General features: G+C 42.7%; 2 protein-coding genes across 3 annotated transcripts; both read right to left on the bottom strand.

Annotated features, from left to right (window-relative positions):
- Window positions 1-600: 600 nt before the first annotated feature.
- On the bottom strand, window positions 601-17,182 carry LOC108701812 (extended synaptotagmin-1-like). Its single transcript, XM_041576276.1, has 20 exons — window positions 17,097-17,182; window positions 13,658-13,724; window positions 9,793-9,837; window positions 9,416-9,451; window positions 9,070-9,204; window positions 8,361-8,434; window positions 8,146-8,299; window positions 7,066-7,155; window positions 6,615-6,670; window positions 6,325-6,445; window positions 5,998-6,159; window positions 5,556-5,638; window positions 5,122-5,170; window positions 4,204-4,293; window positions 4,026-4,112; window positions 3,759-3,830; window positions 1,968-2,054; window positions 1,707-1,841; window positions 1,362-1,534; window positions 601-1,235 (listed from the first exon to the last, which is right to left on the bottom strand). The coding sequence occupies exons 1-20, from the start codon at window positions 17,180-17,182 to the stop codon at window positions 1,031-1,033; spliced, it is 2,007 nt and encodes a 668-aa protein (XP_041432210.1). The 3' UTR covers window positions 601-1,030.
- On the bottom strand, window positions 15,643-26,412 carry sphk1.L (sphingosine kinase 1 L homeolog). 2 transcript variants are annotated; one of them, XM_041575714.1, is made up of 5 exons: window positions 22,979-23,115; window positions 21,845-21,994; window positions 20,264-20,358; window positions 19,588-19,703; window positions 15,643-18,310 (listed from the first exon to the last, which is right to left on the bottom strand). In XM_041575714.1, exons 2-5 carry the CDS (start codon window positions 21,885-21,887, stop codon window positions 17,542-17,544), a joined length of 1,023 nt encoding a protein of 340 aa, XP_041431648.1. In that variant the 5' UTR covers window positions 21,888-21,994; window positions 22,979-23,115; the 3' UTR covers window positions 15,643-17,541.
- Window positions 26,413-27,341: the final 929 nt, after the last annotated feature.

The raw sequence follows: 27,341 nt of genomic DNA, 5'->3' as shown, positions 1-27,341 counted from the left end.
TGGCGCCTGCAACTCGGACTTGGGGGATCCAAGCCCACCTTCATCAGGGTCCCATAAACGCACCTTCAAGCCCCCACTGGCCCCCCAGTGACTCTTTCCAGCTTTCAAATAGGGGTCACTGACCCCAGCTGCCAATAAACCTTTGTTTTGTAAGGCTACAATATCACTGTTATTGTTTATTACCTGTCTTACTGTTCAGGCCTCTCCTGTTTATATTCCAGTCTTTCACGGAGACCACTGCCCCGTTGCTAGGGTAATTTGGACCCTAGCAACCAGAAAGCTGCTGAACAAAAAAGCTTAATAATTAAAAAAAACACAAATAATAAAAAATGAAGACCAACTGCAGATTGTGTCAGAATATCACTCCATGCACCATACCAAAAGTTAGTTCTAACAGACCTTTTAAGATGTTATATACTTTGTTAAGAACTACAGATCCCAGGATTTAGGGCTTCCGGTGGGTGTAATGAACATTTGTTTTTGCTAGAAAGAAAACACATTTTATTCATTATATTTATATTTTTTTATTTTATATTCAGTCATCGTTACAGAGTAACAGAAACCATATAATTGAACGATAATTTAATTTGTTGAAAAATTGTGCTGAAAAAAAAAATGCTTAATAATAAAAAATGAAGACCAACTGCAGATTGTGTCAGAATATCACTCGCTACACCATACCAACAAAAACGTAACCAAAATGAACAGTTGTTTTTTCTAGAAAGAAAAGACATTTTATTCATTATATTTATATTATTTTATTTTATATTCAATCATCACTAAAACATAAAACAGTGTATTCAAAATAAAATTGAAAGATGTAAAAGTTGCACATTTCCTCTCCAAAATCAGGACAATTTAGGCATTGCCCAGTTGTCAATACACGCCCCTGATCCACCCAAAAACCCTCCCACACAGGGGCTGTATTGACGTAATAGGTGCAACTGGGAGGTATGAAGTTATAATCTCATATCTGGCGTTTTTGAAAATTGTACAAGAGTCGCTTGGACGTTAGATGGCACAGTGGAATTCATCTGTCGCAGACCATTCTAATTGCGCGTAGGAATTTCCCTTTAACTTCCATGAATTTCTGCTTTATTGTCTTCATTGCTTGCGTCTCTTGTGTCCCAGCTCCTTCAGTATTTCTGGAAGTTGTAGGTACATCTGTCTCTCTCCTTATTTCCGGTTGTTCGGTGTCTCCGGTAGTCTCTCCACCAGTTGCTGCTTTGGGCCGTCTAAACAGAGCATTAAAGAGATGCATTTTATTTGTTCATTCAGTAAACACAGACATTTCCTTTAATAGACTACACAGAAGAATCCCCTTATCCCATAGTACTGTCCCACAATGCAACACTCCTTACCGCTTTGGCTTGTGCAGCTTTTTCCTCTTATTCCTTAATGGGGGTCGTCTCTTCATATTAATCCTGGGGTCAGCCTTTGGCTTATTCACAGCTTTATGTTTAGGCTGCTGAGAGCTGGAAACGTTGAATTCCTTGGTCTCAGAACTTGCGACGGGTAAAGGAGTAACAAAAATCTGCATGAAAAACATAGATTGGATAAACATTTAGAGAGATATGTCTCACAGCCATAGGCTTGGCCCCTATACATATTATCTCTATATTATTTCCCCATTATTATAAATCCATTAAATTATTAACACCAACTGAGATAGTGATACACAGTAACATAAGAATCCTTTCACTTACCCTCAACTCAAGTCTAACCCGTAAAGCACTCTTTCTGAGCTGAAACCAGTCTGTGATAGTGAGATTTTTTGCCTCCAGGAGCCTAGAGATGGGAATAGATACAGAGCCCAGGGATCCATCATATCGGTCTTTTACCTGCAAAAAAACATAGTGTAAGGGAAAGAGGCAAGGCACAAAGGAGAGCAGACTGGACACAAAGGAGCCTTCTGACCTCCAGCTACGGGTGGGAAGAGGAAAAATAAGCAGGATTTTTCTACTCACCACAAACTGCACGTTCTCCTTATGAGGGTCCTTAATTAGGAAGCTGAAAGACTGGTTCCATACTGGATCAGTGGTGTTGCAAGAGTACTAGGAACAATACAGAAATACAGTCAGGATGGATAGGAGTAAATAAGGGAGCACTAACAGTACATATGCTATTATTATTCTACTTTACATAACAATGATATAATCTGTAACGCTATACATAGAGATTACACATCATCCTCATGAAACCCCTACTATTGTGGCCTTGTATTTTTTGCCCTCTCCCAGAGCCACCTACATATGAGAAATGTACCACTATTCTTCTCCAGCTTATGTAACTTGCTAGAAAGCAAGGGACTTCCAATATTCTGCAGTTATTGGGTTTTTCATCACTTTCTGCACTACACAAGGTATAACTGGTTTCAGAGGTAATTATGTTTTGCCCCATGTGCGCACACAATATGACTGTAACATTTTCTAATGTTAAAGGAGAACTAAACCCCCGTTCATCAAAAATCACCATCCCCTTCTCTCCATTGGTCCCCTCACTGCTTTCCCCGGCACCATCTTCTGTATCTTCTGGTTCCTCGCGAAAGTGAGCGCCGGCACGGAGCTTTTTTGCGTTTGCACAGTTGGGACCATTTGGTTATTCGTTAGGGATGCATTGAATCCACTATTTTGCATATGCAAATTAGGGGTTGGATTTGGTTCGGCCGGGCAGAAGGATTTGTCCGAATCGGGATCCTGCTGAAAAAGGCCGAATCCCAAACCAAATCCTGGATTCGGTGCATCCCTAGTATTTGTGCCTTCTGCGCTTGTGCGGAAAGCTCAGAATATTGCCAAAGGAATAAAAGAGTATCCGAAGATACGGAAGATGGCGCTGAAGAGCCCCACTGTGCTACTCTGTATAATTATGCCAAGGTACATGACAGGGACACTTTTTCCACTACAGGGGGGGTTGTGGGAGCACGCCACATTGCTAAGTAAAAATGTATATAAATATAAGGGAAGTGCTACTGACATGTCCAAATTGGTCAGTGCACATTCCCTGGGCCCCTGTCTAGGTAGTTCAGTAGATATGCAAATGCATGTGTTAACTAAGACAGGGGTTTTTAGTTACAAAGTTATGATCATAAAGTTGAAAAGCCACCATACCACGTCAAGGTAAACCCCACATGGCGGTCCCTAACTTGTTTACCTACCAGTCACATTATTGAGGATCCTATGTCTCTCTGCATAATAGCATTAGTAGAAGTCTGCTGAACTTTGGTTTCTATCTATGGGCTGAATCCTCCCCCGGTACTGACTCGCAGCTTTTAAGAGAAAGTGATTGCCCAAACCAATTTTTTGAAAAAATGTATATATATATATATATGTGTTAATATGGTGCGGTTAAAAGCATAGGGCCACAATTAATAAATAGGGGTGGGTATGGGGGATGCTACAAACCACAGGAAGCTTAGCCAGAGCTTCAGGCTATACGGCAAATGCAGGGGGGGTTGTGGGAGCACGCCACATTGCTAAGTAAAAATGTATATAAATATAAGGGAAGTGCTACTTTTCCACTGACTTACTAAGGACTTACTAAGGAGGTACAAAGCATTGAGGGGGGCCAATGGATGGAAGGGGATGGGGTTTATAGTATAAACTTAGCTTTTGCCACCCTTTGCCCTCTAACTAGTATTGTTGGCTACAGCTTCCAGATTTTATTATTATAGGAAAACTGGGAGTTGTAGTACAGGAATAGAACATTTAGTTAAGAACCCCAACTCTACAGCCAGGTATCTGATATATATCAAGCATTACCGCGGTCAATTTCGTCATGTTCCGGACGTTGATTTCCGTAATGGTGGTTGGAATCTTGTTTCCAATTGTTATCTGTAAGACATGAATGAAGAAAATTAAAATAAAGTAAAGGAGTCTAAAGATGGACATTGAGTCTGGGACAGATGTGACAGAAAAAGGATAAAGGACAATGGAATGTCATTATGTCACTGTACAAGTTTGGGGCCCTAAGTAGATGTTGTCGTGGGGCCCAGTTATGCAATATGTCGGTGGTTCATTAGTACTGACCTTGGCTCTCTCTACATGCACATTGAGGAGCGCTGAGCAAAATTCTTCCATCTGTACAGGCTGAGACATCTGGTTCACCAGCAGCACCTGGGAATGGATAGACAAGTTACATTGACCATAGAGCAGAAGGCACCTCCCTTTCCACAAGCAGCCAGAGAAAAAGATACAAATACATTACCTTCCTAAGCTCAGCAGGGTCGGAAACAAGGTTGAGCCGCTGACTCCTAATGTGAAGCCTTCCAGAGGCCACGTTATCTAATGGGAGCCACTGAAAGGGACAGAGAAACAGAACTCAGTGATGAAGTCAGGTCACAGGTCAGTCATGCCCAACCCAGAGTTGGCAACTCATGGCTTCTAAATTGATACTTAGAAAGCCCCTCATGCTGCGTGGTTAGTTAGCAGAGAATGATGGTAGGTGTTGCATGTCTACATACAAACAAGTGCCATTTGTGTGTAATACAACTGATAATTAACAATGCAGGAGGGAAGGTGCCACCTGAGTTCTGGGTTCCCACTTTTATGTAACTCCCTGGAAGGGGCATTTAAAGGAGAACTAAACCCTGAAGTTAAAAAACCCTACCCTACATAGACCCCCTCAATCCTCCCCTCCAGCTTAAGTGTTACCCAAGGCAAATAGGTCTTTACCTACCCATCCATGCAGATTCTATCCAGCGGAGTTCACTGCAGCCATCTTCTTCTCTTCGGTAATCTTTGGGAAGTAAATGCCATATTGGCGCATGCGCAGTTGGAGCAATTTTCTGTTTCGCGTCAACTGCACATGCACCGAAACTCACGAAAATTGCTGAAGCGATGGTCTCATTCTGAAGATTACCGAAGCGGCTGAAGATGGCGCCCATGAACTCCGCTGGACAGAATCTATACGAAGGAGTAAGTAAAGACTTAGGGGCATTTACCCGGGGTAACACTTAGGCTGGGGGGGGAGGAGGGAGGGGGGTTTATGTAGGGTAAGGGGGTAGGGGTCTTTTAACTTCAGGGTTTAGTTCTCCTTTAAGCTACATGAAGAGCAGGAATATCTTTCTAAGGGAACAGGGGGTGGGATGATGACATGATATGCCCCGGCATATAAATCTCTTACTATATCAAGGTTTGCATGTTTCATGGCCTCTTCCACGCTGATTCTGCAGCTAGACACCGACAGAAAGAAAGAGATTGGTTACTTAAAGGAGACATAGATTTAAAAAGCCAAACACAGGCGCCATCTTATGTATCATTGAATCACTTTGCAGATGGCACCAACTGAAGGCTCTGTGTTAGCAAACTGATTTACAAACAGGGATGCTTTTCATGTTATAGACTACAGGCAGGGGGAGAATAGAGGGCGGTAGATGGGGAGTTTTGTTTTTGGTAGGGTTAGTTCTCCTTTAAGAGCATCAGAAGAGCAGCACCTTCATTGTATAGAGAAAAATACAAATCCAACCATATAATATGATCATCTCCCACCAATCCATGACAACAGTTGAGATGCTAGGAAATGATAATTAGAAATATGTCTTCACAATGTCTACTCACCTGCCCAACAACTTGTCCTTGAACAATCTGTTGTGAAAGAGTTGGAAAACAATCTCTTGCTCTGGGACGTCATTAAATGCCATCTGGAGAGAGAACATAGAATGAGCTTAGCCTGTATAATGTGTGGTACCAACACTTGAATGGTGCCAGCTTGTTTTCCAGTTTCACTTATAATATCTGTACAAAATGTGAGAAACGTCTGCACAGAACATTCCAGAAAATTCCATATTCTCTGTTTATATGTAAATAGCTGCCTTACTGTTTCCTTCAGACAGCACAGTGTGAAAAAATTTCCATAAATGCCTGTACAGGAACAATAAAATGGCAGCCCCCATGCACTGATATAGCTACGTATATACAGGGCAAGAGTGGGTGGACACAATAAGCTCTGCCAATTTAACTCAGCATTTTGTATGCACATAAATGTATAAGCAAGTCATACCTCAAATGCCTGGTGCCATCTTGGATTGAGGCTGTTGGCAGCCACACGTGTTCTTGCTCTTTGCTTGGCACTGCTTATGGCAACGTAAGAATTAAGGGTTCTTGGCATGAAGTCCTCTGAGCTCAAACCCTCAGCTTCCAATATGTATATCCGGAATATGTTCTGCAAAGTAACAAAAGCTCATTTAATTCAAGATAAAGTCCACAACCCAATAGCAGTAAGCAGCCCCGTACCATACTAAGCCACATGTAGCCACCTGAGCAATGGCAGTAACAGCAATAAAGTTATAACTAAATATTGAGCACCGATCTGAATTCCAGGATTTACCATTGTCCTCACGTAGTTCAGTTCTTCAACTTTGAAATTGCGGTCCACTGGGATACACGTGACGAATGGCTTAACCACAAACGTTCCTATTAGCTCTATGAGCTTCTTGTGTACGAAATTTCTGTAGGGGAAGCAAAGCAAATTATTGAAATGAGCACCACTTAATCATTCATTAGAAGATATATATATATATATATATATATATATATATATATATATATATATATATATATATATATATATAGTGGAAAGCTACAAACAAGAGGGGACATAGCAAAACAGTTACTTACTTTATTACAGATGGTTCGGCCAGTTTCGAAAGGCCCGTAAATTTTATTTGAAGCTCCTGCCAAAAAAATCATATTGATAATATTAAGAGGGAGCGGGTCAGCTACATATTACATGTAAATTGTCATGTAGACCTCAGATGCTATGTTTATTTGATTGACTAAGGAAGATTTACTAGAGGAAAGGTCTTCTTTCTAAATGGCCCACACTATCTCTCCTCCCCAAACTCAAAAACAGCCTTCCCAGTTCCTCAGTGGAAGTGGCTAATTATATATTAGTGACTCCATATCACTGGCAATCAGAAAAACCTCTACTAATCAGGAAGCCAATAGTGTTGTAGCAAACAAGCCCCCATTATAAGATTTCCTCTGTCATTATTTTCCCATAAACCCCAAATGTTTTATTGTATCTGACTTTCCTTAGAGCAACAACTTCCACATATTACTGACTTACCGGTTCTTCAGGGAAGTAAATGGAAACTACGCCAAAAAATGGTGGTCTGTCCAGGATTGGTTCTAAAAAGATTCGGATTCTTCCCTTCAGCTATCAGAGAGGAAATGGTATATAATTACTCAATGCAGGATAGAAAAGGTAACTTACCCAGTGGTGTACATTTATAGGCCAGGCCAGTCAACAAATATAGGCCAGGCCAGTCAACAAAAAGGATTTTAGGCTCCCAAACCCTGAGGCTCATGAACTTGCTGGTCACCAGGGCCAGAACTAGGGGTAGGCAGAAGAGGCAACTGCCTAGGGCGCAACAAAGTGGGGGCACCAAGCACGTACCTCGTCTCTCCTCTACCCCTGGTCCGTACCCTTGTTCGGCATCAGCACGCCTTTTTGCTCGCTCTGTGCATGCTCTGCTCTCCCTCCATGAATTGTTATATTGGGCATGCATGCGCAAACTCGCCGGCTCGCAAGCGCATACTCGCGGATGTGCGTGTGCATGCTCGCAGATGTGTGCGTGCTTGTGGACACTCATGCATGCGCACTCAATGGTGTGCCCACAAGGTTGCGAAAAAGCCAACCAAGTGTTGACTGGGGCGCCCGGCTGGCTTGGCCCGGGCCTGCTGGTCACCTATGACTCACAAGCATCATTGGGTCATGAGTGACCCCCATCTTTCCCCACTGGCCCCCCCCTATTTTCCAAGGTTGCTCAGATGGTCCGGCAAAACCAGCCAGACTGCCCAACCTGATCTGTATATGTATAGTCAGCTTTAAAGCTATTCTTACTGTGTGTACAGGTGCGCTCCGCCAATGAGGCGAGCTGAGGCGCTCGCCTCAGGCGGCAGCGCCAGATGAGTTTTCAGGGGCGGCAAAAAGCCGCTCCTGTCACTTTAAAGGGCCGAATTTCCGGTTTTGAAACCGGAAATTCGGCTTTACTAGTGCGAGAGAGCGCAGTTGCGCTCTCCGCACTAGTGTTTCTGCGAGGGGAGGGGCGGCATTTAAGGAGCCGCCTCAGGCGGCATCTTCATTAGAATCGGCGCTGTGTGTGTAGCTGGAAGACTGGATTTGTACATTATGCCTGGGACTCACCTGTAATTCCTTTGTTCCAAATCTGAGCAATTTCTTTGCAAGTGAAGCTCTTATCTGGACATCTCCATGAAATCTGCAATAAACAGGAACAGGATTATTGGCAATGCAGATGAGTTGGTTTGTATGTGCAATATAAGGGACTGGACAGGAATGACTGTGTATAAGATATTGGGGTAAAGGTGTGCAAGATCATAGGTTCCATGCAAGCAACTTACTCAAACTTGACATCGACTGAGATGCGGCTTCTGTCCTTCGTCCAATCCATTGTCACTCCATTTATTTTCAGGGCCTGAATAAAACACAGGCTGTTAGAGGGTGCAGGGCAAGAGCTCTCTAAATGAGATTCTTAATGGAACAGAGATCTGATGTGGCCATACTAACAGAAGGAAAGGGTTTAGGGGTTTTCATTATATCTGTAAATATTGCCTTTCTGCATTGAAATCAAGCTATATAAATACAGATCTATAGATACTAATTTGGCCAAATGAAATGGATTTCATGCCAAAGAATATGCAGTGCTTTTTACCAAACACTATACTTACTAGTTTATAATAATGTGTAATAGACTTTTAGCACCTCTTAAATATGATTGATAATTGACTTGTAACCACCCCATTGATGCGACTGGCTGAGATTTCTTAAAAATACTTGTGTAAATTTCCTGTTACTTTAGTCTATGAGTAAATGCCCATGAGAGGTATTAAACGCGTCAGGCTATTATATATGATTTCCAGCCTGCAATTTCCAGTTTTGATTGTCTTCTTCCCCTTGCTGAAGGTTTGGGGTATGTGCACCCAGACTCATGTTCTTTGTGGTAAGCTTATACCCTATTCCTGCATGTTACTGGGCTTAATTCATGTAAGCTTTAAAGACTATGCTGTGGGCCACTTACTGAGGGGATTTAGACAAAAAGGGGGTCCTTACCTTCTTGCCAAGGTTGACGTGGTGTATCATTAAGGACGAGAGTGGAGGGACGATACTGTGCAGCATCTTCTCACACTCATTTTTAATGAACAAATGAAGAAACTGTATAATTTGTGACCAGCAGTCAGTGAGCACCTGGGGAGAGATTGAAACAAATGCAGTTAAAAGGTTAGAGAGTTGGTACAATTTATGGCAATGGAGGAATTTACTAAATCCCCAAGTAGAGGCAGAAGTATGTCAGGCACAATGGCAGGATCAGTCACACACGGACCCAGACGTGCACAGCTGTACCCAAACACAGTACCCGCATAGTATCTACACACACAGTATCCAGCATGGCCCTTACCTTGTTCATAAAACTGGTCATTTCATTGTCTATTTCCTGTAAATTTGGAGATAAAAAGAAGAAATTTAGGTTTCATGTTTACATTTTGCATGTTCACTTTGATACTAACAGCCTATGGGACAAGAAAAAAACTTATTCAGATGCTTCTCAGAGCACTTTTGCAGTCATTTTTGTCTGTTTCTGAGATATTTGAATAAGTACTGCTAATACCAAGCTTATGGCTTAACTGGGGTTACTTTTATGGGGGGTAGGATGTTATCATGGCAACATCTACATTAATGGCATAATGTGATTGTAAGATTTGCCGCTGACATATACAGACATGTACCAGGTACAGACACACAGAGATACAGAACAATATATAGTAAGTTCCTTACTACAGCTCCTTCATCATGTTTGTCTTCACAGGGGACACAGGGGTCCTGCAGATTCAAGAAATAAGGGGAGACTGTTAGAACCTTTGATGGATATAAACTGTCCATAAATACAATAGAATAAATATTTCACAGTTTGGGGTTTACTCAAGCAACAAACTGATCCCTTCCAATATATGTACCAAATATGATCAAATAACACACAACAAGGACTCTCCAATATGTTGCCTTTAGTCTATTGTTGGATTGTCCCTGCAAATTATAGTTTAATAATAGAACATAAAGATAAATCCAATAGAGGGCAGAGAATAAACGAAGGCAAAGTCCTAATGTAGTAAATATTATCATTCGGGACTTACCTGCTTTGCTTCTTCTTTCTTTTGTTTTTTTTGTGATTTCAGGGCATTCTGTGTATTTCTGCGATTGCGCAATTCCTTCAGCCATACAATCAGAACAATCAGCCCAGTTATAATATTATATACAATCACCTTATTTCTTTCTAGAAAATATCCGAAAAATATGGCTAAAAAGCACTTTATAATTAATAATCTCAATAATTCCATAATTCTGTTAAATTTAGATAAAATTAATAAGATTTGTAATTTGTTTGTTGGCAATGTATCAGGAGTATGCTCCCTCTACACTGCCAGCTAACAAATGCTGATGTTTTGAGAAGGACTAAGTAAAGCTGTTATAAGCACTGATGTCATAAAGGTAAAGCTTCTCTCCCCATTGTGAAGTCATAAAAGCAGCTTCTCTCCCCATTATGATGTCATCAACGCAAAGCTCTTCCCATTGTGAGGTCATAAAAGCAGCTTCTCTCCCCATTATGATGTCATCAAAGCAAAGCTCTTCCCATCGTTTAAGAGTATCCAACAGTAATCACTAGCCATGCAGCATGTAATATGCCGTTTCATATACAGTAAAAGGTAGTTGTTTACTTTAAACTTGACCTTTACAGCTAATAGTGATGACATCAGCATAAGCCAATCAAAGTTAGTAACAAATCTGTTAAACAGAACAACAACTGTATTTGTAAATAACCAGTGACATTATCCATACCTCCCAACATTTTGGAAACAGAAAGAGGGACTAAAAGATTTGCTGCGCGTATCGCGGCAAATTTTTTTGGCCATGCCCATTTTTGTGGCCACCCCCCTTAATTACCATGTCCATTTTACAAAATTTGGCAGGTTATAAAAGTTTGAACACAATTCTGTGTTTTTTTATGTATTACAGTTTTGCTAATGAGGGTGAATTGTCCTTTAACAATATCTATTTATGCCACTGGTGATTTTGTTTTAACTATGGAGCAAAGCCCAGCACTAACGTGACACAAGTTAAGATACAATTGCACAGTAGGCCGCCAAATGAGCATGGCTGGTTACTAAAATACACCGCAGACCAGGGAATCTGTCTGTGGACAATGTAACCCTGTCTTTCAACAGTGTTTTTAATGCAATGTGTGGGTACCACAAGTGTTAGCTGGGACTATGTATGAATAAACCAGTGATGTTCAATGTGTGGCCCTTCAGCTACTGGTCCACAATTTAAACCCTTTATATAACTGTACAGTACATACAACTCCAAACAATAGTGCCAGCAACCTTCACCAGGCTCTACAGCACTTCTACTTCTCTTTCTCTGCACTGCAGTCACTTGTTGGCTGTTTCTGTCCGTCCCCCCCATACCTATTGAGGCAGGCAAGGAGTCCCCACCTTTCAGACTCAAACAACATACTGGCCACATCTAGTCTGTTATTGTTACAATGTAGCCCAATATACAGGCAGTTATATATACTACTCCCATTAACTAGACCTGCAATATCCCGTCTTTGCCCTTCAACACCCTTCGCCCTGGGGATACCAATATGGCTGGAGCCCTTGTAGATAAATATATAATAGAATGGCCACATGGTGCCCCCAATTTGACATGCATGGCAAAGACTGAGAGCTCTTGTTCAAGAAGATCTGAAATTCTGGAATTCTCCCATGTGTACAGCAACTTACCTGTACAGGTATAAGATCCCTTATCCGGAAACCCGATATCCAGAAAGCTCCGAATTACGGAATGGCTGTCTCCCATAGACTCCATTTTATCCAAATGTTTAAAAATGATTTCCTTTTTCTCTGTAATAATAAAACAGTAGCTTGTACTTTATCCCAACTAAGATATAATTAATCCTTATTGGAAGCAAAACCAACCTATTGGGTTTATTTAATGTTTAAATGAATTTCTAGTAGACTTAAGGCATGAAGACCCAAATTACGGAAAGATCCGTTATCCGGAAAACCCCAGGTCCAAAGAATTCTGGATAACAGGTCCCATTCCTGTACTAACAAAGACCTGGCCTACGGAGAGTTTCACTGGCACAGATATAAACAGCGGCATCTGTTGTTGGAAGGTGGTACTGCAGCTATCACTATAACATTGTGCTGTTTATATGTGAGCAAGCAGCTACGGTGCTGTTTGAAGGAACCACCAATATATCATGGGGAATGAGGGCCAGAGTGATAATGCCAGAAAATGAAAGGAGATAACGGGATAACTCCCCCACATTATCTCAGTGAGAGAAGCCACAGAGCGGGCAGAAGGGTCTGACAGGCACGTCTCTGTTTCAAGGTAACTCCGGGCTCTGCGACTTGAAATTCCATGTCACTGTCCGGTGCAGTCATTCCCAGTCTCCCACACCTCAGAAAATCACTGGCAGTCACTCACTGTCATATAAACACATTCACAGGGGTCTTGGCCGGGACTGGGAGTCAGTGTCGCATGCAGGGGTTTTAGTGCAGGAGTGTCGGGACATTTCAGTACAAATGCGGGACTGCGGGTTGAGCTGTGAAAAGCAAGACTGTTTCGCCAGAAACGGGACAGTTGGGAGGTATGCATTATCTAAGGAAGTGAAGCTCCTCTACCCATTATGATGTCATCATACAGGGGGATACCAAACTGATGTCCAAACAAGCAGCATGGAATACACCAACTAAAGGGGAAATGTAAAGAAAAGTACTTTCTTTAAAATACGGGTGGAGATGCGTCGTTTTGTTTGATGTGTTTAGGAATGTTAATTATGTATGTTTAACATGGGAATAAGTGATTTTCCTAGGATACAACATTATCAATAGTTATTTGCATTTATCATTATGAATATGAGCTGCTGTTCTTGCTTTGCTATGGTAAAATAATTGATATTGTATATGCTCCACTAAAATTTTAACTCCAAAAGCCAAATTATCATGTTAGAATGATGCCACTATCAGACATAGGCCTGCCCTTATTCTTCTAGGTATGAGATTCCTTACATAATGTTTATTATTATATCCCAATCAGTTATTAGAATTTCCATGTAGCATCTTCACTGTAGAAGCACAAGATAGGGGTTTTACAATAAACCTGTAGAATATTACAGTGGGTGATACCATAGGCCTCCAGTTGGACAACCCGTCCTAAAGTAAAAACTGGAATGTGAAGCCAGTCCTCAGTCTCATATAAGGGGGGTGTGGGAATATGGATAAATATAAATATGACCTGGAGTTACTGTCATCTCCTGACCAGGCAGTAGGACAAGGATTTCCTTTGCTCCCGGGATCACTAGGTGCAGCTCACAGATGCACTTGCTTCTCCATGTTCTTGAAATGCCAGGGCCTATTTTCACTAGTTATGCTGTAAAGGAGGGATCCACAACCTTTTGAACCCGTGAGCAACATTCAGATGAAAAAGGAGTTGGGGAGAAACACAAGCATGAAAAATGTTCTTGGGGTGCCAAATAAGTACCATGATTGGCCAGTTGGTAGTCCCTATGTTGATTGTCAACCTACATTGAGGCTCTGTTTGGCAGTGCACCTGGTATTTATTCACCAAAACTTGCCTCCAAGCCCAGGGCCGATCCTGAGCGTTTTGCCGCCTGAGGCGGGCTTTGTTTTGCGCGCTCTGCACTAGAAGAGACGAATTTCCGGGTTGAAAACCGGAAATTCGGCTCTTAGTTACCAGGAGCAGCATTTTTGCCGCCCATGGTAACCAGGGGGCGCTGCCGCCTGAGGCGAGTGCCTTAATTCGCCTCATTGGCGGAGTGCGCCTGTCCAAGCCTGGAATTCAAATATAAGCTCCTGCTTTGAGGCCACTGGGAGCAACATCCAAGGGGTTGGGGAGCAACATGTTACTCATGAGCCACTGGTTGGGGATCACTGCTGTAAAGTATACAAGCAAGACCAGTAATTAATGGCAAAGCAAAACTTAAAATGCAATAACATTGCTGAGAATCAAGTAACAACAAGCAAGAAACGGATCATTGATGCGGTTCCTCCATCCGACCGGCCATATTCTTTTGTTATGATCCAATTGTCGGGCCTAAAGACCTAACAATCTGATCAGCACAATATCGCCCACCTCAAGGTGGGCATATCAAGGAGAGATCCTCTCATTTGACAACATCTACAAACGAGCAGATCTCTCTGTGTATGGCCACCTTTGCTGAGATCAGGGAGGGAGGGCAGCAGGGAGCAATGGTGGAAATTAGTGGAGAGCTATGGCTTAACATTAGAATATTGTGTGCTCACATGGGGCATAAAATAATCTCTGAAACCAGTTATACCTTGTGTAGTGCAGAAAGTGACGCAAAACCCAATAATTGCAGAACATTGGAAGTCCCTTGCTCTCTAGCAAGAAAATCTCACTATCACAGACTGGTTTCAGCTCAGAAAGCCTGAGTCTTGTTGTGCTTTACGGGTTAGACTTGAGTTGAGGGAAAGTGAAAGGATTCTTATGTTACTGTGTATCACTATCTCAGTTTTTGTTAATAATTTAATGGATTTATAATAATGGGGAAATAATATAGAGATAATATGTATAGGGGCCAGGCCTATGGCTGTGGGACGTGTCTCTCTAAATGTTTATCCAATGGGATAAGGGGATTCTTCTGCAGGGCCGGAACTAGGGGTAGGCAGAAGAGGCACCTGCCTAGGGTGCAATGAAAGGGGGCCACTGGGCAGGTACTTGTGTTCTGCCTACCCCTAGTCCATGTACAGTGCTTTTTCCTCCCTCTCCATTCCCTTCCAGAACTCTCTCCTCCCCTTCTGCTTTTTCCCATCCCTCTCCCCTCCTGCTTTTCCCCCTCCCCTCTGGCGATCTCCCCTACCCTCCCTCTCCCCTCCAGTTTTTCCCCCTCCCTTCCCTTCTGGCAATCCCCCTTGCCCTCCCCTCTGTCGCTCTGCGCAGGCCCGGACTGGCAATCTGTGGGTTCTGGCAAATGCCAGAGGGGCTGCTATAAGGTGCCATAGAAAGTCAGTATTTAGTGGGCTGGTGGGGGCTGTTTGGGCCTCTCTGTGGGCTGATTGGGCCTCTGTGTACCTGAAATGCCAGGGCCTATTTTAATTCTCAGTCTGGACCTGACCCTCTGCGCAGATGTTTGCACCCTTCATTGGGGGGGTGCGGACGGAGGGAAGCTCGGTGACTGGCCGGGTTGAATAGGGCGCCCAGTCGGCTTGGCCCGGCACTGTTCTCCTGGGTAGTCTAGTAAAGGAAAATTCTCCATTTACTGAATAAACAAATGAAATGCTTTAGTGCTCTGTTTAGACTGCCCAAAGCAGCAACTGGTGGAGAGACTACCAGAGACACTGAACAACTGGAAATATGGAGAGAGACAGGTGTACCTACAACTCCCAGAAATACTGAAGGAGCTGGGACAAAAGAGAAGCAACCAAAGAGGACAATAAAGCAGAAAGTAAAGGAAGTTAGAATTAGAATGGTCTGCGACAGATGAATTACACTGTGCCATCTAACGTCCAAGCGACTCTTGTACAATTTTCAAAAACGCCAGATATGAGATTATAACTTCATACCTCCCCGTTGCACCTATTACGTCAATACAGCCCCTGTGTGGGAGGGTTTTTGGGTGGATCAGGGGCGTGTATTGACAACTGGACAATGCCTAAATTGTCCTGATTTTGGAGAGGAAATGTGCAACTTTTACATCTTTCAATTTTATTTTGAATACACTTTTTTATGTTTTTGTGATGATTGAATATAAAATAAAATAATATAAATATAATGAATAAAATGTATTTTCTTTCTAGAAAAAACAACTGTTCATTTTGGTTACGTTTTTGTTGGTATGGTGTAGAGAGTGATATTCTGACACAATCTGCAGTTGGTCTTCATTTTTTATTATTAAGCATTGTTTTTTCAGCAGCTGTCCAGTTTGGCATTTCAGCAGCTATCTGGTTGCTAAGGTCCAAATTACCATTGCAACTGGGCAGGGGTCTCAATGAAAGACTAGAATATAAATAGGAGAGGCTTAAACAGTAAGATGGGTAATAAACAATAACAGTCATATTGTAGCCTCACAAAGCAAAGGTTTATTGGTAGTTAGGGTCTATTTAAAAGCTGGAAAGATTCACTGGGGGCCAGTTGGGGCCCAAAGGTGTGTGCATGGGCCCGGATTCCCCAAGTCTGATGTTATGATCAAGTGGCTCACTTGTGAATGTTCTACACCTGTGGTTGCAGAACATGTTTGCAATCTAAATGCACATTCTGTATTTATGTTAAAGGGATGGGAAATTGCCTAAGTATGCCGAGCTTATACTTGAATACTTAGACATAATCATGCATAGATACATTGAACTGATCTATTTACTGGTCCCCGCGTGACCCTCATCCTATGGCTGCTTGATCAGTCACTCAACACTCACAGGTTTCATTAGCCAATCAGCATTTTGCACTGTGAACAAAAAGCTAATTGTTGTTTGGACCCAACCACAGAGGCCCGGGTCTGATTTCTTCTCTTAGGAATAAGGAGGTTAAGATGAGATGAAAGAATCACCACTTATGCACCATTTTTATAAAAATAACGTTTTTTTACAGATAAATATAGCCTTCCTCACAAACTCTCATTCTAGTGTCATATCCAAACATGACATAGAACTCTTCCTCTGGATCCACCTCACCTCCTACACTTCCAGCTATAATTTTTGTTTTGGCTGAAAAACTATAAATATAGGGAGGAATGTGGGAGGTTTCTTGGGCAAGATGTGAGATTCCGAGGCTTAGCTATGCACTGCCTGATGGTACTGGGACCTAAAAATTGAAGGCACTGAATAAAGCCGAGTAAATCTCATTACCTGAGCTGGTTAATGTAAAGGCTAGCAGCAGAAAATGTATTACATTGCGGATTCTCCGCTGGCGGAGAATCCGCTGCCCTGCTGCAACCCTAGCCTTTTGAAGTGCGGGGTGGATTTCGACACGAAATGTAAAATGTTACGTTTTGGCACCAAAATCCGCCGTGTCTGCCTGCACCTGAGCATAAAAAATACTTATGGTTGCAGGCAGACCAGGAGTAGAAGCGCAGCAGGGTAGTGGATTCTTTGCCTGCGGAGAAACGCAGGCAGAGATCCCCCATCATCTGACCCTAGCCTAAAGGAATTTATAAAGTCATGAGCAAAGTCCCTTTAGTTTTCTATAGACTGTTCTTTGGGAATGTGACAAGAGGCGTCTTTAGCAAGGTTTACTTCCATATGCCTCCAAAAACAGTTAGACCTCTTAGATTAGCAGCTGTAGGTAGGCGCCATGAATATGGTGAAGTTGGTAGAAGTAACACTTTTGCATTGCTTAGGAGCTGCTTGTAGCTGTGGTTTAGCTTATGAATTTAGAAAGGAACCAACAAAGTTTTCTGCTGCATGCTCCATCACCATTAACAATAACTCTGAAGAGGGTCAGTAGATATGTTACAAATACACTGAGGCCTTCCTCCATAATAGTTCATGATGGCTGCGGGATACTTATGATGCGTCCAAGACCTTTATGTATCTGACCCTGGAGGGAACAACATGGTATAGCCTCTCCATCCACAGTCATGATCCCATTGCTCTCAAATGGTTCCACCCGAAATGCTGTAACAGGGACATTGATTATGTGAGGGATGGACTCATGTAAGTGAGTCCCTTTCTCCATGGCAAGGAAGAGTTTAAGAAGTGATGCCCGGGAGACTCGAGAGGTGGCGTAGAACAGCTGCATGACCCCTTCTCCTGGGCTCTGCACCATCGGAGCAGTGAAGAGGTCAGCCCCAAGGTGGGACTGGTAGAGTAACAGGACAAGCACAAACTGGTCCTCCATAACAGTTGTCCAGTGAGGTGGAACTGGCTCATTCAATGGGACAAGCAATGAGTCCTCTAAAACATGGGGGTTCACAATATCTGTAGAATCATTTAAGGTGCGCCTATGTGAGTCACTCTCTGGTGCAGTGTCCATTGAAGTTTTAGCGGCTTGGTACGAGAGGCGCCCTCTATAGGTACGTAGTGCCGTCAGTCTGACAAAAGTGCCAAATGAGAAACGGGCAGAACCCATAAACCTGTACCTCTCACTCTCAATATCCACGTCAGAGATTAAACCCCAAGCAAAACTGAGGAAAGAGAAGATACGCCTTCCAGAGGAGGTGGTAAAAGATACAAGATCCAGGGGTACAGGCTGTCCCTTGCACAGGATGAATGTACAATTGTTCAGCAGCTTGTTGCCCACCGCTTGTTTGTGCCTGTGAGAGGTAAATAATTGTGAGCATGAATAAACGGTGTGGACACTCTTTATTAGTAGCTTCTACACAATAGGAGTGCAATCATTTAATTAATCAGCAAGCACCCCCTCCAGTTTAGGTAAATAAAATATGCCATTTTACCTGTAGATGGCAGCAGAGGCTTAACAAGGTGTGATGAAGAGATAAGGCACGTGACATAATTATGCAAATGAAAAAAACCCGGTGTGGCAGGGGATACGTGAAATCAGCCTGTTTAGTTAGTGTTCCACCTGCATTCTCCCTATGCCTTAGGGAACCCATTGGGATTAATATGCCAAAGTGAATAAGGGGAGATTGGGGTGTGGGATTGGCGTAAGGCTTTTGTTTGCTGCAAAATCAAACTCATCAGTTACTTCTTTCATTGTTGTGTTACTAAATGTCTGTTCGGATATTTATGGGACATTATGCCAACCAACTACGCCAGAAAGAAGAGTTGCGAGTTGTAGCCTGAGGACTTTAGCTGCAAGGGTCTACTGTTTGCGCTTTATGCGCTTCTGCGTATGCGCAAATTTGCGCATGTGTGCGCAAATTCACGCATGCGCACGCAAGCGCGAATTTGCGCATGCGCACACACTAAATAGGCCCTGCGACTGCCGTGCCTGCCTAGGGCGCCTGCCCAGCATGGCCCGGCTCTGCTGTCTGCATCTGTCTAAACCAGACCAGGCATGTTGCTATGTTTTTAAGAACCAAGTGCCAATTTTTTGACCCACACCCAACTTGAACCGTACATGACCAACAGTGCCAACAGGACTTATAAAAGCACAGTCAGCCTGCCCATTCCTGAGGACATGGGGCATACATCGATTTATAAAAGTGGTAGACCATAGTCAGATTTGGCTGGCCAGGGGAGGGACAACAGAGTTGGGTAGGACACAGGGTAGAGTTAGGCCCACTACCTGCCTGTGGGAATTAATTATTTGCCAAACCCTATCCAACCAGCAGATTTCATGTTGGCCCACACTACAACATAAGCAGGCCCGGACTGGCAATCTGTGGGTTCTGGCAAATGCCGAAGGGGCTGCTAGAAGGTGCTATAGAAAGTCATTATTTAGTGGACTGGTGGGGGCCGATTGGGCCTCTGTGTTCCTGAAATGCCAGGTCCTATTTTGATTCCCAGTCCGGACCTGAACATAAGACTAAATAAAAAGAAATAATGAGACAAATAGCAAAAATCAATACACAGAAGTAACAAGATTGGACAATCTGTGTCCACTAAAAGGCAAAAAAATATTTCTCACCCAGAATAGTAACTGATAGATGCAGCCAGAGCATTCCCAGATCCACCTGGTAGAACAGCAATCGGCTTCTTAATGGCGCAGACCCAGTCCGGCCTCTCCATCAAACCATTAATAACCTGTAAAAGAGAAATATTAGGCCACCCATAGGTCAGAAATGAGGGTAATTGAATCCCCTACAGAATAAGCAATGATAGTAACAGTTGGAGGAGCTAAAACGGTAGAATGGTTTGAATAGTGTAAATAGTTAGATGAGCGGGTGTCAGTAAAAGAACCATGAATTGTAGGAGGTGTATAGTAAGACAAAAGGTTTCTAAGGAAGGGACTGTAACATCACTAAGCACTGTTTATATAGGGAACAATGTACCCCCTATTGTAAAATAGAAGGATATGTTCCATGACCACATAACAGCACAAAGCCAAAGGCTTTTATACAGGTCATGGAACTCGAAGGTGACTTATAATATCCTCATATTTTACAACAGGGGAAAAAAATTACTTATGTGACAGGAATTACATCACTAAGCACTGAGTATAACTGATGACATCACTAAGCATGGTTCATAAGGATATAATTAACAGGATACTCCTGTCTCTTGTGTATTATCAGAATATATACCTTATTGTTTGTGTTTTTTTTTAGTTATTTAATAGTTAGGCAGTGCGCTTGTCACAGTACCTCAAACACCAGCCCATCCCCTGACATCACAACGATGGCATCCCAGCCGGACAGGTCCTCATCACGCACCAACTCATACGCTTGCTTGGGCCTCTCTGTGGATCAAGAGACGGCACATTTGCAACCTGAGCGCATGACCCACGACAGGCAAATTCTACTTTTAGGCTAATAAGCTTAATAAAAGGTGACTATACTACCATATTCTTCCCCGTATTCATTAAGAGTAATAAAGTGTATATTATTGTGTGCCCAGAACCTTTAAAACATGCCATATTGATTACTGCAACCCTTAGAGGTTAAAGTTACTATTCTTTATTGAAGACCTATCCAGACCAACTGTGTTTGTGGACAAGTGTTCTTATACACTAGGATCCAAACCACCCCAACAAGCTTTGGGAATACCTTTCTCACCACAAAATGTCACCATTACAGTTACTGGTACCTTTAAAGGATCCCACCTGGTTCTTCTAGGGATGGGAAAATCCAATCAGCAAAACTCCTGCCCTCCAGCCAATTAACTTACCTGGACCCACCTAAACACAATCTATTTAACATATTTGAATCAGTACATCCTCTGCAGATAGGAGCTGTACAGATTCCATGAGAAGAAAGGTGGGCAGGGGCTCTAAGAACTAAAAGGCAGCTATCTGCAGCAAACTGTATGGGAGGGGGATCTACACAGAGACTGCTGGTTTGGAAGCTCTACGTCTCCTTTATTCACACTATGATCATTTCCCCTGTAAAGTAGTGTTTCACGTTTTAAGTGAACTTTTGATATATTGTAAACGGCCAGCTCTAAGCAACTTTTCAATTGGTCTTAATTATTTATTTTCTAGTTTTTCAATTATTTGCCTTCTTCTGACTTTTTCCAGCTTTCAGATGACCCCATCTAAAACAAATGTTCTGTAAAGCTACACATTTATTGTTATTGCTACTTTTTATTACTCATCTTTCTATTCAGGTCCTCTCCTATTCATATTCCTGTCTCTTATTCAATTCAATGCATGGTTTCTATGGTAATTTGGCCCCTAGCTACCAGATTGTTGAAATTGCAAACTGGAGAGCTGCTGGATAAAAAGCTAAATAACAAAAAAAAGCTCAAAAACCACAAATAATAAAAAATGAAAACCAATTGCAAATGGTCTCAGAATATCACTCTAACATCATCATACTAAAAGTTATCTCAAAGGTGAACAACCCCTTTAAATCGTAAATAGGTATTTGTAAAATCATATCATTTTCAGTCCAAAGTCCAGACACAACACCAGCTATTCCCGTCACAGGTATACATGTGAATATAAAGGAATGTTCTAGGAAGATAATATTCTGCGAGCCCATGCATTGCAAAATAAAAGGAAAAACAAATTCTGCGTTAATTCATTATATGACTCCAGTTTGCTGCCGAGTCTTCAACTATTGGTCATCTTGCTGAACTTTGAGGGATTAATGAATAACAAGCCCAAGGTCTGACTCCTGTTATGCATCTGAGGGGTTAAACATTATCCCAAAATATAGATTTAACCTGTAGGCTACCCTTGCGTTTCCCTACCACCCCCTATCCATGGGCCAGTCAGTTAGTACCTGTCTCTAGGAGAGTGAAGGTGGCATTGGCCTCCGTTAACATGGGAATCACGTGTGTTTGGAAGAGGGCTGAGGCTTTTCCGGTTCCCGCAAATGGATTTAGTAGTACCAGAAAGCGACATGAGGAAGGCAGAGGGTTGCCAGGATGCTCTGTAAAAAGAAAAAAAAAAGCATCAGTGAATTTCAGAGGGTTAACTTCTTTGTTTCAAAGAAAAAGCCATCTTTGAATGTCTGCCCATGGCTTGGATTAGAAGCTAGTTTAGGCTTTTGCATTGCCTACTTTAAGTTCCTTTAAAAACATTGACTCATATTAAAAGTTAATTTTAAGGCAAATCTACCCCATTAAGTATAGAGGGGGAGGTTTATTTTTTTAAAAAAGGTAATGCTTTATTTGTTTTCAAGAACATTAAACAATTATAATAAACAAGACCATTACAATCTCATGTCTCTGTTTTGGTTTACATTATGACTTATATGTGCTCCCTTACTGACAGGTCAACCACACGTATAGGATAGTTACTTGCAATCAGACTACTTTATTCATTTGCCATGTCATTCCTTGGTTGAGTGCCAGGGCCCGACTCCCACCAGGGACTCCATATCTTATCAAATTTATGGGCCGTACATCTGGCCTCATGTGTAAGCTTTATCAAGGGTATTACCTCATTAACTAGCTTTATCCAGGAGTCCCCTGTGGGAAGGGTGAGTCCCATCAAGAGCATAATTATACATATCTTGGCATAATACAACAAAGCTCTAAACCTTAAGGTGCCCATACACTAGGGTTGCCACCTTTTAACAAAACTTTTACTGGCCAGTGGTGGGGGCGGGAACAAAAGGGGTGGGCTGTGACATCAAAGGGGTGAAGCCACGGCACGATGGGCTGAAGGCAGCGAAAAATAGTACGTTTTGATCAGATTGGGGGTGGGCCAAGGTCCTTTTTTAAGGGGTATTACCAATTTACCGGCAGCAACATTGCCTTGGCAGGTGTTTTACCGGCTAGGCCAGTAAAATACCGACCATTTGGCAACCCTACACCTAGGGTTGCCACCTGTTCTGGAAAAAAATACCGGCCTTCCTATATTCTTGCCGTTTTTTCCTATTAATAACATTGGCATCAAGCATCATCTTTACCTGCCAGATAGCAATCGGGGACGTCCAGGGCAGTAGGCACTAAATGATCCACTACCCCCAATAGACACACTAGTGGAGAATTCACCTGTGGAAAGTCAAGGGTGGTTGCCAGTGCAGCTATTACCTGAGACCAATAGGTGTTTATTACTGGGCACGCCCAGATCCTGTGTATGAAATTAGCCGATGGTGTTTCACACCGGGGGGGGGAGGTTTCATTTTTAACAAGTCACAATATCACATAGATTTGCATGCAAACAAAAATATACATGAAAGTGGCATTTGTTATCTCTGCCATTCAGGGTGATAAGCCTGGGCAGAAATACAGCACATCCCATAGTATTTACATACATACATACATACATGCAGGGAGGTTGCATGGGGTTCTGAGAAGCCTTATCTCTTATCACTCACTAACAGACAGTTCTGTGCAGGTTACTACAAACCAACCATTCTGCTTCTCATCATCTCAAGGGATCCCAGCTAAGTTTAGCTCTCTAGAAAGATAATGATAAAGTGCCTGCTTTTGCAGTTGCTTTACTTGTGTTCCCTGCCAGTTACAGTACATATTAGAATGGGGGAAGTTACTTGCTATAGGGCTGCACGGCTCTTCTCACTTCCTGTTCCTTGTCCTATCACATTACAGGCTCCTCCTCAGGAAACAAATGTTTCCCCCCATGCAATAAATATACAATTATATAGAACATTATTTAAAAAAAAGTAATATATAAATGGCATATTGTCTTTATTGCATACATACAATACCTAAATTACAATTTTGTAAATAAAAACCCTGATACTTCAGCCAGGGCCTGTATTACAAACTTAATTCTCTTTTGAGACCCTGATCCACCCACTTAAGCCCTGATCCGCTCCAATCCTACACCTTCTCTACCCCTGTCAAAAATATGCTCACGGGCCGCCCCTCATCACTCCTTCGCCTCTAGTGTCATCAGGCCCGGATTTGTGGAAAGGCCACCTAGGCCAGGGCCAAGGGTGGCAGGATTTTAGGGGGGCGGCATGCTGCCCAACCACACCAACATTGATTGGAGATACAACCATTTTGTTAAATTTCCTATGCGCCAATCCCCATTGCTCCGGTCCAGATGATAAAAGGGGTGGGGAGGGGACAGGGGCGACAAACGGCAGTGGGCCTAGGGGCGCCCACTATGTAAATCCGGCCCTAAGTGTCATTACCCACCCCCCTTACATCAATACTTCACCACCTTGCATCACCACTTGCCCACCCACCACACTGCAATGATTAATATACCTGATCTGTCCATCTGATGTTACTGGAGAGTGTTAATATATAAATAAAAGTGCCAAGCAATTTCAGCCATCACAAAAGTGGGAAAGAGAGGGGAAGATTGGGTTGACAGTGAGTGGGTTCTGTAGGCACTTTGTCGCCCGCAGGGCCGGTTTTATACATAGGACACCCCTAGGCCGGGACCACTCATCGCTTCATCGCTTCATCACTACATATGTAAATGTTTCCGGAGCAGGGGGATTGGCGCTAGTGAATCTCCTGCATGTCCCCAGTGCTTCCAAATCCATTGTGCAGCCCCTAAAATTTCTGCTGTCCCAGACCTGGGCATTTGAGGCCCTTCCACAAATCCAGGCCTGGTTGCCTGTGTTAAATTGACTCTTCTGTGGGTGACATAATACTCTTTAATATTTTGTCACGCCTTAATGATTCACATGTTTTACCTGCAGTGATTCAAAACAACGGAAATATATTTTTGTGTGCTTTGCTCTATGCTGATAAGGCTCCCCATGTAGCATCACCCTAAATAGAAATTAATTGCTAGTTTGTTTATTTTATATGAGTCTGGTTGGAAAGTCAGTTGGTGACCCTTAGCAACTGTATATTTTTTTGAGTAACCTGCATTTAGTGGTGTGTAGTTACCCTGCATTCCAATCTAGAGTCAATGAATCACAGAGGAATGTCACAACCTGTAACTCCAGTTTCCTAGCACCTAACCCACCCCTCCCAGATACTGACAGGTGAATGGAGTAGTGCTTACAAGGACTAGGTGAAGGGATAATTCCAGAAACGCTCTGTATGCATTTTAAATGGCAGCAGAGTATCCAGTGCAGTCTACAGCAAGATTCTAAATGAACTGCTAATTAAGTCAAGTGGGTCCTGGAATTGATCATGTGCTGTTAAAGGGGGTGAGGCATACATCTACAGATGCACATCTAAACGATTTAGTGCTGCCCCTCTGTTTGGTTTAATCTGACTGTTGACAATCACATTGGGCTTTCCTAGCCTGCAACTTTATCATTCAGAAAAACATTAACTCCTACATAGAAGGACACCTGTGCAGTAAACCTATGGCAACCACTGATGTAGTTGATTTCATTAATTGTACTAGACGGATCAAAGGTAACTGCTGAATTGTTTGCACTGTTGTAAAGTTACAGCCTTGCTAGAGATATTAACCTTATCCATCCAGCTGTCAGCACAAGCTGGGAATTGTAATGCTGAGTGCTGACCCAGTCTTGCCTTACTATAAACATGATTCCCTAAAGAATCTGCTACTTCCCAGAAAAGGCATACGTCTGTGGAGTGTTACTGAGGTTCCATACTTTCCCCTGCAAACACCTGTTGCTCTGTAAGGACAAGGGCAGTCCTTCTCCTTTAATTCAATGCAACAAGGTGCAATTTGGAACTGGTTCCTGGCAGCTCCTGTAAACATGGGATGGATGTAGATACAAAGTTTCCCAAAGTGGGTGAAATTAGGAACAGGGAAAAGGGCAACACAAATAAAAAGTAGATTAACAGGGGGTATCGGTTTGGAAGTGATTATATGAACATAACACTTTCCAGTGTTTCCATACTTCTTACCTTGCTCTTCAGCCATTTCCCATATTTTCTTGGCCCAGCTCTGAGCAACATTAAAGTTCTGCTCTTTGTCTCTTGAACCTTCTGCTCTGAACGTCCTGGAAACTCTCTGCCGATAAACTGTTGTCCCCAGCGCCTTGCCTCTAAGGGGGTAAAACACTGCAGTAAAATAACCCCCAAGGTCTGTTGGGTCTTTTCCTCTGAAGGAGCGGCATCCGATGCAGTCGGTCAGGGCAAGGGAGTATTGGGGAGACAGCTGAGCGTCCAGGGACAGATTCTGAATCAGAAGCTCCTTGTGGGTGAGGATGAGTGACAAGGGAGAGCCAGTGCCTGGTACAAGGGAGAAAGTGTCACAGAGTATAACCTCAGAGGGGATACTTGAGGAATCTTGGGTATCACCCATCCCTGGACCTTGGAAGGATGTCTAGAAGGTGACAGAGGAAGGCACAGTGCAACTGGCAGAGGACAGACAGACAACACACCCTCCTGTTTCACTTGTCACATCTCATCTGACTCTAGTGAATACAGGACTGCCGAGTTTGTACTGAGTCAGAACCCACTGCTCTTTGTTGACCTCTGCTGGTACAAGAGCAAACAGCAGGGTGTCTGTACAGAACAAAAGTTTTGTGTTAAAGTAGGACAATGCATTTTCCAATGATTTGCAGTGAAATAGGCCAAGCATAGGCAACCAGCAGTTCCTTCCATGAGTTAAGGTGGCCATAGACGTTAAGATTTTTCGACACATTTCTGTCAAATCCGTTGCATTATTGTGAGGTTAGTGGGCACCGAACAATCGTGCATCTAAAAAAATTTTTGTCCAATATCAGTTAGAAGATCTATCAGTCAGGTTAGAAAATTGGTCACTATTTGATGTATTACTTCTGTAATATTTGTCTGTTTTGTTTCTTGTTATTCTTCTGAATAATAAAACAGTTTATACAAAAAAAAAAAAAAAAAAGTTGGTCACAGTGAAATGTATCCATTGGCCAATTGTTTGCAGGGCCAAGCAAAAAGCTGCCCACAGTTTCCTAGCTTCAATCAGTTGATTATGCTTGAAATATGCTTTTTAGGGCTAAGTGAACAATGGGAATGATAGTAATACTGTTGTAATGAGCAAGAGCCACGAATAGGTAGGAAATTACCACCACATAAAGAGTTAAAAGTCAATTTACAGTTCCATGACTTGTATTAAAGCCTTCAGCTTGTGGCAAGGGTGGCATAAGTAGTCTAGGGCAACCTACACTCAGCTGGCCATGCCCTCAACCCAGGGCTCCATATCTGCCCTTGCCGGCAGTCCTGCCTGCCCTCTCCTGATGGCAGTCCTGGCCTGTGGCATTTACTGTATAGTACCTCTGTACACCTTAATGACTTCTAATATCCTTATAATTTACAGTAGGGGGAACATTATCCCTTATAATACATGAGTGATACTCAGAGTTCCCTGTATAACTCAGCCTGCAGCCTTGTGCCTTTATATGGTCACAGTACCCCTCAGTGACTTCTAATATCCTTATAATT

Source organism: Xenopus laevis, chromosome 9_10L, assembly GCF_017654675.1.
Source record: "Xenopus laevis strain J_2021 chromosome 9_10L, Xenopus_laevis_v10.1, whole genome shotgun sequence".
NCBI lineage: Eukaryota > Metazoa > Chordata > Amphibia > Anura > Pipidae > Xenopus > Xenopus laevis.
This window is presented reverse-complemented; position numbering and strand designations above follow the sequence as displayed.